This window comes from Polypterus senegalus, chromosome 10 (assembly GCF_016835505.1).
Source record: "Polypterus senegalus isolate Bchr_013 chromosome 10, ASM1683550v1, whole genome shotgun sequence".
NCBI classification, from domain to species: Eukaryota; Metazoa; Chordata; class Cladistia; order Polypteriformes; family Polypteridae; genus Polypterus; species Polypterus senegalus.
The window spans coordinates 108754677-108773550 of NC_053163.1; the positions used below are offsets into that span (position 1 = coordinate 108754677).

The following is an 18874-nucleotide window of genomic DNA, read 5'->3' on the forward strand; positions in this document are numbered from 1 at the left end:
TTTTACCTAGAATGCAATGTCTATCTGTGTTATTATGTCTTTCATGTAAAGTACTATGGGATTATATTCTTTCTATGTACAGTATAATAAAATATTCATTTTCTGCAACTCTCACTTGATACCTGTCCATAAATCTCATTTTATCCCACTATTGAATGTTTGACTCTTGTCTACTATAATTTGAAGCTGAAATTCTTAAACTTGCTTGTCAAACTTTATTATTCTGTTTGTCGTATCCTTTATTTTAATGTCCTGTTGATTTGACCATTCATGTTTTTATTATGAACATTCAATATTCTGTTGTGTTGATTTTATACAGTAACCTGCCATGTTACCTGTTAAAGACAGGTAATAGATTAAATGCTAAACTATTTCCTATCTCTTTCCCTACAGGTGCCTTCAGTGCCTTTCCTCTGCATCCTCATGTGTATAAACCTGTCCTGAGTGGCGCTCCCTGTCTGGAGTGTGTTCCCATAAAGCCTGCTTCTCAGACTCTTATCATTTTGGGGCACCTTGCTTGCCTCCTGTTCACTCTTTGAAGACGACACTCAGTGTGGCTTCTACACCTTTACTCTTCCTTGTGTATCTGACATGCTTCCTCTTTCAATCACATCAACAAAACCAAACTGACCAATCAGACTGCTGGGATGGACAGGACACACACACACACACACACAGACCTTAAGAGTTTAATTATACAGTAGATGTCATTTGCCCTTCCAAATAGCGTGTAACGCTATGTGATGCCAATGGAAGTATACACAACATCTTGTCGATAGCTTTAATGGCAGCAGAGTGGTTAGAAGTGCACCTTTACAGCTAACTATTGTCCTGTATGGAGTCTGCTCTTTCTCCTTGTGTCTGTGTGGATGCCCCAATTTCCTCCAAAATCCCAAAGATATGCATGTTTGAGCATTAAACTGGCTTGGTGTGAATTGAGTGGGCACTCAAATGTGCGCTGGCATGTTGTGGCCTCCCATTCAAGTCCAGCGTTCATAGGATAGGGTTATGCCCTGCTCTGGAAAATCTGTGTTCATAAAATGGAAGTGAGGATGATTGATCAATACACTGCATTAAAAAAGTTTGATTAGACAAAAGTGACTACTTTTACCAGGCATTTTCTGCACTGTCAGGCACTTCATACTTCATTATTGTACCGAGAATGAAAAAGCCACAGACATCTGTGAATTGATTTTCTTTTTGTGGATGAACTGGCAAGCTACTGCTGTCAAACCGCGGGTATAATGATCTGGTCCTAAAAGCAGCAGTCTCATCCTATTTCACAATATCACCAAAGTGTACTGACTTGAATGCTTTGACTTTCACATTGCTTTTGATGTGCTTCTTCACTGGACATTATTGCTCTGCACAGTGCCTAAGCATATTCCTATTTAGATATCTGTACTCCCTGCTCCAGTAAAGATTGTTGCTTACCTATAGCTGTCGTGAGAACAAAAACCTGCTCCATCTTCCTCCCATCATTGTAAAATGCCAGGTGCCAGGTACCTAAGTCCATGTACTCAATAAAGCCGGTCTCCTGAAGAGAGGTGAGGATCAGATTCCTTGGTGAGAAGAAGGAGTCTTCTGAACCTTTGTTCTCCTGCTTAATCAGCTGTTTTCCATCCAGCAATTTCACAAAATCAAACTAAGAAGAAGAAAAAAAGACACCCAATCAAGAAGGTTATGGTGCTTGACCTGATAGAGAGTGCAGGCTTTTTCCTTCAGCTAGCAATCATCATTAGAATTGTTCAATATAATCTTTAAGCCTGAAGTCAGAATCTTCTGAAAAGCAACGGGTGGGGTGAAGGGAGGATCATCCTATACCTTCCGCCTTCAGTGAGTTTCAATGATCAGTATGATGATTGTTTTCTCATTACTGGGAGTTAGTTAGTTACAAGTCATATTTTGTATGATGTAACTGTGCTTAAAAATGCCTGATCATGAAAACAGCTAATCTTGCAGCCACCGTCACATTTCACATCTGTCAGAACATGACTCTTGCTGTGCAGCACAACACTTAGTAAGTTAGCATCTTATATTTTGGCACTTAAAAGTCACTTCTGCTTTCTATTAAATACTAATACATAAACACAGTGTACAGACACAAGATAAACAGTCACTCAAAGACTCCCATTTATCAGCTTTATATATGCCCAGCCATAACTCAAATGATGAGCATTTTAGCTGATGGTCATGCCAGTGTGAGTGTGCCCGATCTCATTTAATCTCAGACACTAAACATGCTTAATGCCTGGAAGAGAGACCACCCGGGAGCACTGCAAGCAAAACTGATGAGAATTGCAGGCTGTGACCTTTATGTGTGTAGTAAACAAACTCAACTACAGAATTTGCTACAGTGCTGACGGTGGTGGTGTAATCAGCAGGATTTACCTGGCTTAGAATGAACTCAAAATAGCACTATGTCTGTCGTTTTTTTAATTATCAGATATCAAATAAAGGGGTATAATTTTATTGGAACTATACACTACTGAGGATGAATTGTCAACCCATCAAAACATTCTGTATAGGTAATTAAAGAAGAAGTATTTGTGTGTAGAATATTTTGAAATACAAGAAACCTCCTCACATCTGGTCATTCGTGACTAGAAAAGAACAAGAAAGCAGTCATGTGGACCACTCCTTTCGCCACTGATCACTGGAAATTGTCTTTTGTATGGCTGAAATGGTGTGGGCTTCTTAAAACTGCAGCTTACCCTCCACGATAAAACATAGCGTTCAATAATATTGATGGGCTGTTCAGTTTGGAAGGAGGACGAGCGGCTGACTATGGAATCAAGCTATACTCTCACTTTATTTTCACTATTTCATTCTATTTTATTTTTACACTTTATTATTATTTACTATTATGCAATACAATTTGCAAAACACAAGTAGTGGACTACAGGACAAACTGATGATATACACTGAACCTTTTAAATGAAAAAAGGATTTTTAGTCACTTACCTCCCAGCAGGAACTCATTCTCTGCATTAACTTTCTGCTCAAGGATAATTGCACTTGTAAATGTTGTGTAAGAAAGCACATGAGAGGAATGGAGAAACAGTAAAACTTCCACATTATACTTGTACAATCTATATAAGAATAAAGAGAAGTGGACTAAATTAAACCTGCTACTTGCATCATTCCAATTCTGCTCCCCATTCCTCACCCACCTACTGATTGTTTAAGTGGGCGCTCAATGAGAAACCTCTTGAAAATCCATGCAGCTACCTGTGCATGGTAAGCAGCAAAAGTTCTGTCTCATGGCACATAAGAATTATGAATATGGAAAATGTTAAGGATTTAGTATTCATTCAATGACTTTCTGTAAAGTTAACATAGAGTATATTGGTAAAGGCACATACTGCATATATGTATACTGTATACAGAACACAGCCAGCCCCCTGAACTTGGTGAGACTATTGCAGAGAACAATTCAAAGGCACATTCAGGGAAATATTTTCATACCTGAAGAGAACAAATCCTGGATGAAGAGCTCTAATGGCACTTCTGGGTAGATCCAGGTCCCCTCATAACTTACAAGAACATAGGAAGTGGGCATTGGCACTCGCCTGACAACATTATTTGAGATATTGATTTTATCTTCAATATCATGGCAATTACATATACTGTATACATCAGTATCTGAATTGGATTGGCGAATGATGAAGTCTCTTATATAAAATGGAGTAGTATTTGTGTAGTATTTGCATAGAACCTATGCACATCCTCACATACTGTATACTTTAAACTAAATCAAGTATGTCAAATGTATATATATATATATACATATATATATATATATATATGTATATATATATATATATATATATATATATATATATGTATATATATATTGTAAGGTTTCTAAACTGTTTTGGGACTCACCCCAACGGGATGAAATGCCAAAGACCGTCCTGAAGCATGATTGCCGCGTCTGTGGGAGAGATCCTATCAGGCTCCCAGTGCTGTAGCAGCTTGCCATGAAAGTAAATCCGAAAAGGTCATGGTCACGCTATAAGTGCCTGCCGTCGATGGGTGATGCAAGGAACATTACAAATGCAGGGAACAAGATTACTTGGCCACTAACCTAGGCTCGACCCTGCGTGATTGCTGTATCTGTGTATAGGAGAGTGGCAGATCCTGCTAAAATAAAAACAATGCTGTTCCTGTTTCAAGCTGAAAAAAGCTGGTTTTGCTAAAGTACTGAGACTCAGCCTCGTGTTTTGGGGTGCAAGACAGGGACTTAATGTGTCACTATATATATATTACTAGGCTGACCCGCCTTTTAAGGTGACCAACTTTTAAGTTGACCACTTCTTAAGGCAATTCAATATGTAGATCAATTTGATATTTTATACAAACTCATTAATTTGGTTATATTGCATTTGAGCGGTATTACTTTAATACTCGTAGTTTCTGTTATTTTTGTGATGAAATTTAAACTTTTTTTCTATATTAAGGTCGCCCTTTTGAACCCCCCTGATATTTACTACACGGTGAAGCATTTGACCTCCATCAACATTAATTATTTCCAGAGACATAATTTTGTCTATTTTTCCAGTGCATTGCGCACAAAAGCAAGGGAACGATGGGAGCACCAGAACTCTGCTCACATCATGTCGCTTCGTACCGCAAGCTGCAAGTAGTAAGTCTGTGATAAGCGGAATACCGCTACGCTTTCCACTCATGGGATGTAAGGACAATCCTGACTGCTTTTATATAGTAAGAAAGAAGAAGAAGATATCGCACAGTCTGGAGTAGAAAATCATCTTTTACCTGGAAAAACGAAACTACAAATCCCATCCTGCATTGCAAAATGGACGGGGCGTGTGTGAAACTCTGCGCCTGCGTAGCACTGACGGAACGGAAGGACAATCCCGACGGCTTTTATATAGAAGGATATATATATATATATATATATATATATATATATATATATATATATACCCCAGCAGGTGTCATTGAAGATAGCTCTGGTATTAACCATTCTAGCAACTGTACTCTGGACACTGACAATAAATTGAAGCTGAACTGGAACTTGGATGTTTAAGCATTTTTTAATGGCCCTTAGTGTACACTAGATGTATTTTTATAAAAATGAACTGTTTTATATTATTTCTAAAACTCTCTGTGGTGAAGTCATGCTGTCTTGTATTTGATTTAAGTTCCGCATTGTAGTACACTGAATACCCAAATACTGAGAAGGCTCAATGCTATTTAATGATTGTTAAATATTTAAACAGAAACCAGCAGTAATCAAATATAGAGGATCCCTTACTGGAATTAAAAACAGGGAATAACTAAAAGAGCTCAGTAAAACTGTACCTGAGTGTGGGTAGGAGGGATGTTTCTTCTACCATAAATCCCAAGCAAGGCATCCCGTGCCAGAGACACATTGAACTTCAAGTACATGGGGTGATGAATTGTAATATGAAAGCGCCAGAAGAGCCCGGGAGGAATGGCCTGCATCACTTGGGTGCCAATCTCCACTTCCCCTCTGTCGATTGCTTTTCCTCTTTGAAAAACTGTCTTTTCTGCAAAAAAAAAAAAAAAGTTTATTAACATACAAAAGATAAGTTTGATATGGCTGTTTACAAGACAGATGATGGTTGTGCCCACAGAAGCCACACTCCTATCATTAAGACTAGCATTACATCATACTGTCATCTTGCTCAAAAGGTGCTACATAAATGAGGATTTGTATGTGTAGTTCTGACCAATGTCAAGTAGACTGCTGTGCATTATCTTGTGTACAAGGAAAGATGTATTAAAATGATTTAGTGGTCCTGAGACAAAATGGCTTAATTTTAGTAGGGAAGAGAACTTCTGGTCTTAGAAATGATGTACTAAAACCCATGTCAGCAAACTTATTTAAATGTGCTGTATGTGTAAAGCTTTATCAACCAAGCACATTTGTATGTCTGTGATATTAGTTTAGAATGGTCATGTTTTCTCTGTTTTGCTTTGCAACTCAATATATGTGCAGATTCTCAATTACATTTCTGCATATTTATGTTTTCTAGAAGTTTGAAACACAATTGCAAAATAGATAAGAATGGAAAAAAGTAACAATTTTGCTTTCACTTCTAAAGCAGAAACAAGTCTTCAGGACAAGTTTTCTTGAAGGCTTCCTCTTATCCAAAATCCCTTTTGGTCCATAGATGTTCAATAGACAGCTTGCACATGTCTGCACTCTGGCACGCAGCCATATGTCCTCACACATACACACACAGTGAATATGTTTGACAGAGGCCTCAGTGTGCTAAAAGTTCGCCTAAGGTAAGATGGCACATAAAGTGTGGTAGCCACAATATAGACAGGTGTCTAGTCATTCTCAGACTCATACTAATTCCTCCATTATTTTGCACTTAATTTCAGTGTCTTGTAATTAGCAGCTTCATTTCAGAAAAGCAAATGAAATTCCAGAATTCCAATAATTTGTCAGCTGCGGGCTCAGTGTGAAGGTTGATAAGAAGACATCTGGTCTCGCTTCACACCTTGGCCATCATAGGAGACAGATAAGTGGCTTAATGATTTTTGAAATACTTGCCTTAGGAGAAAAACAAAATATTGAAAAAGAATAGACCACTCTGATTAAGGGAATTCAATTAAAGATTTTTAGAGTTATGTGTAATAAGACTGTTGGTGTTAGCCTGTTAGCTATTCCAAATGGATATCAGTTATAAAGATAAATGGGTAGTCCTAGGGGTCTGGCCATATTGTGAACCTGCACTGAAAGGAGATTGAGATGACTGCTGCTCACATATTAGTTGTGGTAAGTTTTGAAAGGAAGTTTTTTTCTTCTGACTCCAGACTCACAAATTTAAATACTGAGTACTCATCTACATGACCAAGCCCTAAGAGTAGGTAAATCATCTGTACAGCATTAATGATGCCATGTGTGCTACTTCCCATTAATTTTGAACTACACGCTTAGATGTCATAAAAGCTCACCTATATGGGAATGCCTGTTGTTTACTAACACCTGTATGATTCAAACTTTAGATTGTTTTCTACATCTTCTTACAATTAGTATTTATTTAGCTTCATCTATCTTGTTGGGCTTAGTCATCTTATTATTTTTATAAGTGTTTGTGGTTCAGGTCTTTGATTGTATTCTGCATCTTGACTTTCCAAAGAGGGTTGGAAAAATGACTGACTTTCTGAAGTACTGTGAGACCCACATAGACATGAAGAGACTGCTCAAATGTAGCCTTAATTGTTTGTTTGGTTAGGGTGGCTCAGCTGTTACTTCTACCATCCCCTAGTTCTAGAGTCCTGGATATACATTCCAGGTCAAGATGCCTGTCTATGTTGAGATTTCACATTCTTATCTTCCCAGAATGATATTCCAGCCACATCCCAAAACTGTGCAGATTAGGTTTGCTGGACAGTTAGCAAAAAGATGATCTCATTATTTATTACAATTAGTCTGTTTCAACCCAATAACCAAATTATGTGTCTTGTTTGGAGTAATTTAGAACATTAGAGCAATTTTGACAAGAACAGACCATTCCACCCAACATGTTTGTTCTACCATACTTAGTAGGAAGCCTAGTCCTCAGTCTCTCTTTTGAGTAACTTTGGCTTTGTACAGGAGATGATGTCATCAGATGATGCCCGACCTTTCTTGGGTGTTTCAACCCTTAACCATAATACCCTTTGGTGTTACTGCCCATCAACCCCTGGTCTCCAGCTGCACTGATCTCTCTTTTACTATAACCAACAAGATATTCTTTCTGATGACTACTTTCCCATGAAGTGCTGTCTTCCTCTCCTTTCTTGATAATCTCAAGAACATAAGCATATTCCGTGTCACCTATGCTAGGAATCCTGTACACATAACCCCCGAAATTTCTAATTTTTTGAATCATATACAGTACTGTGGGTGAACAAATTTAACTCAAAAAATAAGCTTTTAACTAAGTGCATACAATTTAGATATAAATTAAGGAATTTACCTTTATAAACATCAATAATCTTATAAACGTGTCCTCCATGAAGCTTAGACACTAGATTGACAATTCAGGGGTTGGGGTATCCCATGAATCATCAAGCACTGCAAGGAAATGACACAAGATCAACAGTTGAGGGTTTTGGGAGATTGGAGACCACTCTTAAGCAACGGATACCTGAACACTGCTGAGCAATAAAACACAGTTGATGAGATTTGCCCCTTGATAACACCAGCACTACAGCACATGAACAGATGCACCACATAGTTAAAATTGCTGCGCTACTGCCAGGACCACCAGCAGGAGAGACAGACTGAGTGCTAACAGCAAGTGTTGCATCCCTCTGGCAGGAATGCCAGTCAGACCTCGAAATCAGTGATGTTTCATGATCAGGGTTTGCACAGAAATCAATACTACCTGTAGACCTCGCACTTCTCTATGGATCATTGCAAAGTCCAAGTTCCATTCCCTTAAAAAAAATATATTCGCCTTTACAAACGCTCTACCCGCAGCAAAGAACCTGCAAGAAAGTACATTTCTGTAGCTCAGGTCACAGGTAACCATTGTACGTGCAATGCTTGATTCTTTTCATATCATAGAACAGGAAAACTAACTAATAAATGACCTACAAATGATCTGCAAGACCTCACTCAATTTTGGTGACTCATGATGCAGCCTTCCTCTTTGTTGCCCCTCCTGAAATGCCATCAGGTGTAGGCATCCAAGTTGGGGAACCCCTGGTTTAGACTTTGTGTTCTTTAAAAATTCAATGGTTGCCCAAGTGCAGTATACTGAATCTGTTTTTTTTCAATTAGTATTATTATTTATATAGCACATTTATCATTGATGCCTAATACTTTTTTCACAAAGTAAACCTGTGTGCAATACAAAGCAAGACAGCCTACTGTGTTAACGACTGCTCATTATTTTGTTAATTCAGATGATTCAGTCTGCTTATTGTTTTGACTGACCTGTGTGATTCAGCCTGTTGATTGCTTTCAATTGCATGCCTTCTTTAGACTCCCTACAATTTTAGGTGGTATTGCATGATGCAGATGCATATTGTTTTGCTCAACCCACACGTGGTATTGGCTACAGCATATTATCTGACTGAGTGTACATATTATCATCTGTAGACAGTCTGCCTTATTCTGCATATTCTAACCTGTAGTCTGTTGACTCGAGCTTCTCATTATGTTCTTAATCCTGTCTTGTTAGCATACTGACAATTTTCAGTTGCTCGCCTGCCTTCAAGTTATTGTATAATGAAACTAGCCTTCCTTTTTTGTGTTTCCGATTGTTTTATAGTCTAGATGGGAGTGCAAGTTGTTTTCTATAGCCTATTCTGCTTGACCTAAATACTGTACATTGCAACTTGTCTTATTAGTTAAGTGCAATGTTTTCATGGGATAATATGTCTGAACGTGCATGTACGTCTGTAGCACTTCCTGTGGTTAGAAGCGTCTCTCTGTCTCTGTCTTTCTGTATTCAGTTATGTGCTGCTGCCTGCAGGGTCCATCCTGCTTTTCACTTTGCTTGCTTATTGCTTGCTGTAGCCCGTGAGGTCCAGTCTGCTAATTCTGTAGCTTGTAAGGTTCAGCCTGCTTATTGTTTTCTGGAGCTCCAGTGGACCAGACTATTTATTTTGTATCCTTTCGGGTTTAGCTTGGTTATTACTTTCTTTTCAGCCTGCTTATCACTTTATGTATTCTGTGGGGTTCAGCTTGCTTATTGTTGTTTTTTTTTCAGCCCAGCGGGTTTATTCTTTTTGCCCTGTTGGGCTCAGCCACTCTTATTGCATTCTGTAGTCTTTTAAGTTGAGTATGCTCGTTGTTTTATACGATTCTTTAGTTAAGCATTTTGAGCTCATTAATTTAAAAATTATTTTGAAGAATATTTTTATTTTTGCAGTTTCATTTCTAAGCACATCAGCTGTTTCTGTAGCAGAAAAATCACAAGAAACAAAACAAACCAATTCCCAGTTTTCTTTGGGAAGAATGGCAGTTGCTAAGGCAACACAGTTAAGCTAAGTAAGACCAATAACTCACATGTATGGAGGGGAAATATCTCCTCGTTTTCAATGTCTCTGAATCTCACAGTCATTTTCTTTTTTTTTTTGTAAATGTTATGTTTTGTCACTACAACTGTACCAGCTTCAGAGGGACTGTGTATTAAACCTCTTGTTACTGTTATCCACAAATATATAAAATGCAGTCTCTGGCCTTAACAAGTAACCAAAACCATCACATTTTTTGTCAAAACTGTTTCATATTTTAATAAATATTTGTTCGTCAAAATATCCTTTTAGTTTTGCTAATAACTATATTATTTCAAATTCTGTGGTTGTTACAATAGCAAACAATACAACTCCAAAAATTGGAGGATACAATATTTTACAATAATTTTCAACCTCATAACAGTGCACCTATTTAAGTGATTCACACCACACATTTTTTTATCTTTTATGCAGTTGCTACACATAAACATTCCATAAAATAAATTGCCAATTATTTTGTAACTGACTGTACAGGTAAAAATAATAAACTGTTGTTTAGTATGGCATTATCAAAGCATTCCGGCTTTCTCTCCCATCTTAAGAGTTTTGCATGTTGGGTTTACCGGTGGCTGTAAATTAGCCTGCAGTGAGTGAGTACAGGTATGATTATCAGAATGAGTGTGTCGTGGGGCAGGCTGGTGATTCCTCTACCCTGATAATGGAAAACGGGTTCAGAAAACGAATGAATGAATGGACGACAGCTTGTTCCAAAGTTAATTTTTGCATTATGAAAAATGAAAGACCGAAAAGTCTTCTGTATTTCTTACTTTTTCATTGTAATCATAAAATGAGCTAGATCTAAATTATCACTATTATTGTTTGATTCATTAGCAAGAATTAAGAACCTGGGGCCTCAGGCATAAATGGTGCATACACAGAAAAATGCTGCGTATGCCCATTTCCACACTCATGTCGAGATGTATAAAAACTAAACTTGGCATAATGCTACATACGTTTTCACGGCAGCCTCAGACCATGCGTACGCACTTTTCTACTTGGTTTTGTAAACAGGCCACACCCAGCATTAAAGCAATATTACTGTTTCTGTCTAGTCTCCCTTTATTTTTTAGATTCACATCCATGGCACAGGCTTTATCAAATACACTGAAATGAACTGCATATTGTTTACAAATTTAAAGCACTTGATTGTAATCAATCTGTAACAATATCATGGTGCATGGAATGGCCAAACTATTCCAACTGCCATAGCTGCTTTAGCTTTGTTAGAAGACATCACAAATGGAAGAATCAGAACAGAGTGCATATTTACAGATCATACTGATTTCTTGTCCCATAATGATCATTAGCTTCTAAGTTGACTTCGATTTCCAAAAGCTATCCTCCTGGAACTGTGTGCCGAACTGGGGCTTGTGTTACAAAGGAATTGCGCTCTACCTACTCCTTTGCAAGTTCTGTCCACCCTCTGGTTTTTAGCCACAGAAGCTTTTCAATGTGAACTGGCTGTCCAGTCTGGTATTTTTCAATCACTGAGTTGTGTCATGCCAGCTGTATGGGATTGTATCATCTGCTTGTCATCCAGATAGATAAGATTACCTTAGACTGTGGCTGAATGGGCAAACATCAAAGTGCAATTTGCAACAACGTTCAGTTTTCCAAATGTAATCAGAGCCATCGACAGCATGAACTTTTCTATAAAGGCTCCTTAAGAGAATGAATTTGCTCATTTAAACAGAAATCGTTTCCACTCTATTAATGTAAAAATTATCTGTGATGCAAAAATGCATATTCTTACCTTCTGAATTCTGAAGTTGAGCTTTCGAGTGCCTCCGTCATGCTGTACCACTTCATCAATTTCCTTCTATTACTTATACTACTGCTTAAGCCACCAAATATTATGTTTTTCCTCCATTTCACATTCGCTGAAATTCTTCTTTTTTACGTATGCTTTTGCCATTGTCATTTAATAAAACACTCAATGGAAGGGACTATGTATATTGATTTGCATATTGAAATAGGCAAAATTGTGGGGGGAGTCAGGGTGGGGCTGTAGGCACGTGCACATGCATTAAAATTCACATTAATTGGGATTTATAAAGGAAAAGTGCATTGAACTTTGCTTACGTACAGTTTTATGTATCTGAATTTTTTTGTGTGTACGCACATTTCTAGTTTTGTTTGTATGCCACTTTTTAGTGTGAATTCTGAGCAAGGCATTATGCATGAGACCCCAGGAGTTTGAAATGAGACAAAAGATATCATGAAGGCGAGTGATTTAGAGTGTGAGAAGAGCAAGTCACCTAACTGCTCCTCTGCTAGACACGCGCATAACACAGTCACGACCTTCGTGCCACTGACACAACTCAGACAAATTGTTAACATCATAGAGGAAGTTCACTTAAATAAGTCACTTTGGAGCAACCGCACCCAGTCATGCAAGTCATGCTCTGTCAAAACAGAATGGCGGATTAAGAAATGTATATTTTGCATTTTATTAATCTAAATGTTCACAGTAATATATGGACTTAGATATAAATACAACTATATTCAAAATGAAACTGCAGAAGAAGTGATTTATAAATTACCAGGATTATCTATAATCTTTTGTTTTTGGCTGCTTGTTGAATATTTACATGCACTGTTGACAACCAATCCTTTTTTTCATCAGCTGGTGTTAATTTTTATTTTATATTATGCTATTTGCTTGAATATTAATTAAAAGGAAGCAAGCAAACATTAATATCTCTTCATAATTTCTTGTTAGAATATTAATAATAAATATAATTTTAGAATTTGTTACTGTATATCGGACAGCTCAGCAGGTGTCTAATTTCTGCAGCTCTTCTGCTTTTCCTCCCTTAACATCAGTTTTCTGAAGATTTTCACAACTGAATAAGCGCTGTTCTATTAACAACTAATGATATCAGCATTTTCTTTATCATACCCTGCTGATGGAATGACCCCAGCTGCTATCTTCCAAATTTCATATATAAAAATATATTTATATATATAAATATATATATATTTAATTCTTGTATTTTTATTGAATGATTTTCTGTAAATATCCTACATATTATAAGGTCAGCCTGGAGTAGGAGGGAAATCCAGGAGCATATTGTGGATGGACTCCTTTGTACTTGCAGGGGCAACAGGTTCCACTGGTGTCCATCGCCAATCAAAAGGATAGCTTGTGGCCAGGAAGTGGAAGTGACTTTGTAAGTACTTACAAGTGGGTTCTTAGCCATGATGCCAGTAAACACAGAGTCTTGAGGAGTGCTGGAAGATGCTTCAGCTAGATGGAGGTGTAAAATTGTGTCAGAGAAAAGTGCTGGTTATGACAAAATGGAACTTGTTAATATTTGGGCTGAGATGAAAACATGCTGTAGGCAACCCATCGATTCAATGTGAACTTTTACCTGTGAGTCAGGTCTTGGTAAACTAGCAGGCTTCCTTAATGTTTCTGTTTAGCAACAGTGGGGCAGGCAGTATGAAGGTGGTGGAGAGTGTGTAACAGAAGAAGAGTCATGCCAAGTTCCATGTTCTGTGCCTCTTGTCTGATACTCTTCTCCTTATATGCAGTACTTGTATATAACTGCTCAGGATAGAATACGTTCCCTAGGGGGAGTGGGGTAATCTTTGACCCCAAAAGAAAATGTCAGTGACCTAACTCTATGTGGGGAACAACTTTGCATACCTGTTGTCATTTATGTGAGCCTAGCAATCACTATCATGGTTTAAATAAGGAAAGCAATACCAGTCCAGAATAAGAGGTGTTGTTGTTTGCTAACTTATTTTTCTTCCATCTGCAGTACTAAGAAACACTAATGGCAAATGATGCCACCTATGAATCCTGGAGATCGAATAAAATGAGTTGTGTCCAGAGTGTAAGGGTTCACTTTAACCCCAGATGTGGATGTGCTTCCTGAAGCAAATCTATTCCTACCAACACTTTCCTGCACAAAGCTGAATTGATCGATTTTATTTTCTTTAGCCAGTAGTGATACTTTTGTTTTGTTAACATTAAACAGGATTGCCCAACTAGCTCCCCAGTATTTATTGTGGGCTCCACGACGATTACTGACCAGGACACTGCGCTGGGTACCAAATTGCATCCCTAGGCACTTCCCTAATAAAGCACATATGCAGTCAAAATTCCCAGTAGAAAATAATTTTGGAACCTATGGTTTTCTCCTTACATTGAAAAATTTGGTGGACAACTGTATGGATATGCATACTGGATGAACACACAAACAAACACTCAGCGTTACACAGTATTTTAGAAATACAGTAGAGTTACAGTATGTGCAATTTAGAAAACTCTTTTTAATACGAGAGAACAGCTTTACCAGAGTGAATCCGCAAAGGAAAAAAGTTTTAAAAAATAATAAAAAAGCCAGAACATATGGTTTAGGTAGTAACAACCAAAATGTATTTATAACTTTACTTTTCCCAGTGGAATTAACTTTTACCCATCTCCTTTTCTTGCAGTATAGTTTTGCTTTTTTTGGAGGGTCACCTCCTTCATAGCCTTGTTTTTGCTTTCTGTCAGCAGTCAGAGTTGAACATTCAAACATTTTTTGACAAGAACAGGCTATTCATATCATAGCTTGTCTTCTTTTGTTCCAAGACATTTATTATCTCCATGTTACATTCAACTACACTAACTTTATTCTGTTTATCCATGAGAAAGTTTTCTTCACATACAGGAGTTACCCCCATTGTAATGCTTTGTATATAAAGTGCTTTTTGCAATTCCTAGCCTGGCTCAGCCTATCCCAGCCACCTCAGGAGTAATGCAGGAACCAACCCTGGATGAGTAAAAGGTCAGTTGCAGGGCACACTCATTAAAACTGTACCAGTTTATATGTGTTAATCAATTTATAATTAAAACATAAATCTTTGGGATGTGAAAGGAAATTGGAGTATCCTGAGACAATCCTGCATTGAGAGGGACAAAGCTTGTAAACTGTTTAATAGCAGTAGCTAGTCAAGATTCAAGACCAGTCTCCTGGGTCTGTGTGATGCTACCATGCTATGTTAGATCCTAGCAATTAAGAATCTTTTATTCAGTGTGTGCCACTGTTTTCATGTTAAAGAATAAACTTTATACTGATAGTTTACATCCACAGTGCTTACTTATTTTAAACATTTCCTTAATATCTGATGAATATCTTTCTATCTTTCCTCTAAGTTCAGATCCCATAGTCATCAAAGTAATCTTGCAGCTGTTTTCTTCACTGTCTCTGGCCTTGATACAGTACAGTATGTTCTTCTTTTGATAAGGTGACCAAAACGACACCCACTATACCAGATGTTGCCTCACATGTGCAACACTTCTCAAGAATAATCTCTCTTGTCCTTCAGTTCCAACATCCTATTAGTCCTTTAAATGACTTCAATACACTGTCTAGTTGCATTTACTTGTACTACTACTACTACTACTACTATTGTATCTACTTTGCCAAATCCATTGAAATTCCTCATCCCCTTTGCAAAGAGTATTTTCTAGCTTTAGGTCCCTTACCAAGCAATTATCCATATAATATAAGACAATTTCTACCCATCCAACAGTTATACTTTGTTTAATTTTTAAATCCAACAGATGGTGCATTGATACACATTAGCACTGTTGTGGACAATTCTATACCAAATAGTGTATAACCGAGCAACAGACAAACTGACACTTTCATTAGATAAAGGAAAATTGAAATAGAACAAACAGAGGAAATGAAAATGAATGGTAGAGTGGGTACTCATCTCATTTGAATCCATTAAACATTCTGATGATCTTCACCCATTAATGTAGCAAAATGAGAGCAGGAATAAATAATATAAATAAATAACAAATCCCAGTGCATGCTGACTCCCAGGACCCGAGGTCTGGTAAGACCATTAGTTGCTTCCCCTCTGTGTGACAATAAATTTCTCCAATAAGATTAATACTTACTCTATTAACCTCTTTATTTCCTATCATTTTTTTCCTATTTAAAATTTCCTTTATTAGATTATACTGGTTGTTGTATACACCATCTGTTGGAATAAAAAATGCAATGCCTCTTATTAATACATGCAACTAATGCCTTGGAATGAGCCTGTAGAGAAGCCACCCTTGAGTGTCTTCGTGTTGTGAGTGATGTTGTACATATTGCGGCTTGCAGTTACACTCTGTTGAATTAATTTCAATTTGATGAGACTTCTGCATGTAGATTTAAGCACTAGGCCGACAGGACTGGCTTGACTAGTTTTAGTTTAGTATGCGTATGCTATTGCAGGCCATTATGAATTCTAAGTCAATTCATCCCATCTCATGTCTGCAGCTCGGTCAAAGATTTTCTAAATCAGAAGGCTCATAGCTCCTCCATTTTTGATTATCTTGAAGCTAATACTGTTTTTCTTCTTGTGTTTTTTAGGGGATACTGTGCGGCTATAGAGTAGGTAAGGACTTTGAGAGTAGCTGACGTATTTTTACATAACATAAGGGGCTGGTGATAGAAAGGTCCCTCTGATATTTCTTAAATGAGGCTGCAAAACATGTTAGGGTGCTAGACCATTTTAGTTTAATATTCTTTATGATTTTTAACATGTAGTTCCATGTAGTCTACATTACACACTTAAATACATAAATTAATGTAACTAATGCAAATCAAATAAACCTAGATATTTAATAATAAATATTACTAACTAAACATTATATGATGGAAGAATTCTTTTGTTATGGCTTGTAACAAGTGCATCTATGATGTCTCCCACCATTTGCCAGCTTGGACTGTATGTGACCACAGTCATCCATCAAGACCATCATGGTTTGAATTGACAGGTCTGCATGGTCAACTGCATCCATGTCCTGAATTTCTGTTAAAATTGCTTTAATATTAATTTTGTCATTGTTAGCAGAGTCCTCGTTTATATCAGCAGAATGAAGATGACCACCTCTGATGGATATTTTAGACTTTGTCATTATTAAGTTCATGCCAATTCATTGTAATGGTTTCCTAAATATATCCCAGCTTTCTGTTGATTGGAAGACCATTATTATAGTCAAAGTTTATAGCTAAAGAGGCTTTTAAACGAAAAGTTTTTTATTGATTCATAACTTTTATTTTAAAAATGCCATCTCACTAGTTTTTCTGACAAACATTTCTTGTTTTTATTTCATACTAGCTGTTACCCATGACTCCACCTGCATAGTAGAGAAACAGGACAGACTTTAAAAATCAATAAACAGGTATTGTAAGATAAGCAGAGGCAAGGTACTCTCCAAAATGTGGCGACAGGTAGACCGACTCGAACAGAGGCTGACATGTGAGTGAGGAGGGCCCTGCCTGGCTTCCTACACCTGACATCACACTTCCCGCTCCCCTCTACCCGCAGCCTTGTCTCGGTTTATGACATAGTATGTGAGCGAATTATAATACTTAGCGCAATGAGAGAAGTCGCAAAATCAAATAGAATGCTCAAGCAAATTACAGAAAAAATCTAAATCTGTTAAGTAGTTCTCTTGAGAAAAGCGGACAGACAGACAAAAATATTGGATTATATATATAGAGAGAGATAATGTTTTATGGTGTGGTTGAGGTGTGGTTAGCAGATTCTGGGGTATGGTTTAAGCCATAGTAAGCCATGTTCTGGTGCTGCATTAATGAATTTAACTAAAATCAAGATACATAGTCATGTTTATAGAATAATGGTTTTGTCATTTCATAAATATAAACACTGAAAGACAAAGAAAATGTATTTAGGGTCACAGTAGACTTATGTAAAAGCTTGTATAATCTATCTAAACTACAGTGGAACCTCGGGATACGAGTTTAATTCGTTCCAGCACTGAGCTTGTATAGCGAATTTCTCGTATCTAGAACAAACTTCCCCATTGAAAATAATGGAAATCCAGTTAATCCGTTCCGCACCCCCAAAAATATCAATATAAAAATTAATTTTCCTAACAAATAACACTGATAAATAATATATACAAGTGGGACTTCGGTTTGCAAGTAACTTGGTTTACAAGTGTTTTGCAAGACAAGCTAAATTTTTTTAATTAATTTTGACTTGATAAAACGAGCGATGTCTTGCAATACAAGTAGTATGGATGCACTTTGTCTGCTGAGCGTCATGTGGGCATAACTGAGCTGATGGTTCTTCTCTCTCGTGCGCATCTCTCTCTCCTTATCTCTCTCGCTCGTACGCACGTCTCTCTCTCTCTCCTCTTGAGGGCAATCGTTTCCTATTCTCCGTCTGCATGTCCACGATATTATTGGATACGCTTATACAGCGAACTGCTACAGTGAAACAATGAAATCACAAGCGCACAAATGCGTAGATCCTCACGCTACGGGAGAACAAGGAAAACAGAGTGAGCTGACGGGCTGGCAGCGTCAGCTTGGGTGAATCCCCGAGTCGAGGCGGATCAGGAAACGCGTCACGCATAACCACAGCCTGGCTCGTGGCTCGTTATGCGAGCCAATGCACGTATTTAGATCCGAATTTTTCGCTCATACTTTCCTCTTATCTTGAATTTCTCGTATACAGAGGTGATCGTATCTAGAGGTTCCACTGTACTGTGATCACTCTAACCAAGTGGAATGTGTTGGTAATTTCAGAAAACCCTAGTTTTGAGTAAACTGACTATAAATTCATATGACTTTTATTTGGACTTCATGGTGCTCCTTTGACATTTCAACATTTGCACACCAAAGTTTAAGCTTACATTCAAAATATTTGTGTGCATACATTAATCCTACTGCTATAAGCTAATGTCTAAAATTCCTAAACAGGAGATACAAGAACATCTCAGTTCTTTCCTCTACAGTAAGTGGCTGCATACTGAAGTTTTCCATATGAAGTAAACCTCACCAGAACAAACAAGAAATGTGCAATTCAGAGAAATACATATCTGTTACTG

At 37.5% G+C, this 18874-nt stretch overlaps 1 protein-coding gene across 2 annotated transcripts in view; it reads right to left on the bottom strand.

The window, feature by feature from the left end:
• The window catches only part of tenm1 (teneurin transmembrane protein 1), an 844835-nt gene that overhangs the window by 220885 nt on the left and 605076 nt on the right, over positions 1 to 18874 (bottom strand). For both annotated transcript variants that reach the window (XM_039766316.1, XM_039766314.1), the window contains 2 exons: positions 5329 to 5537; positions 1435 to 1645 (listed from right to left, as the gene is read on the bottom strand). In XM_039766316.1, the coding sequence (XP_039622250.1) occupies positions 1435 to 1645; positions 5329 to 5537 (420 nt within the window). The remainder of the gene's footprint in view (positions 1 to 1434; positions 1646 to 5328; positions 5538 to 18874) is intronic.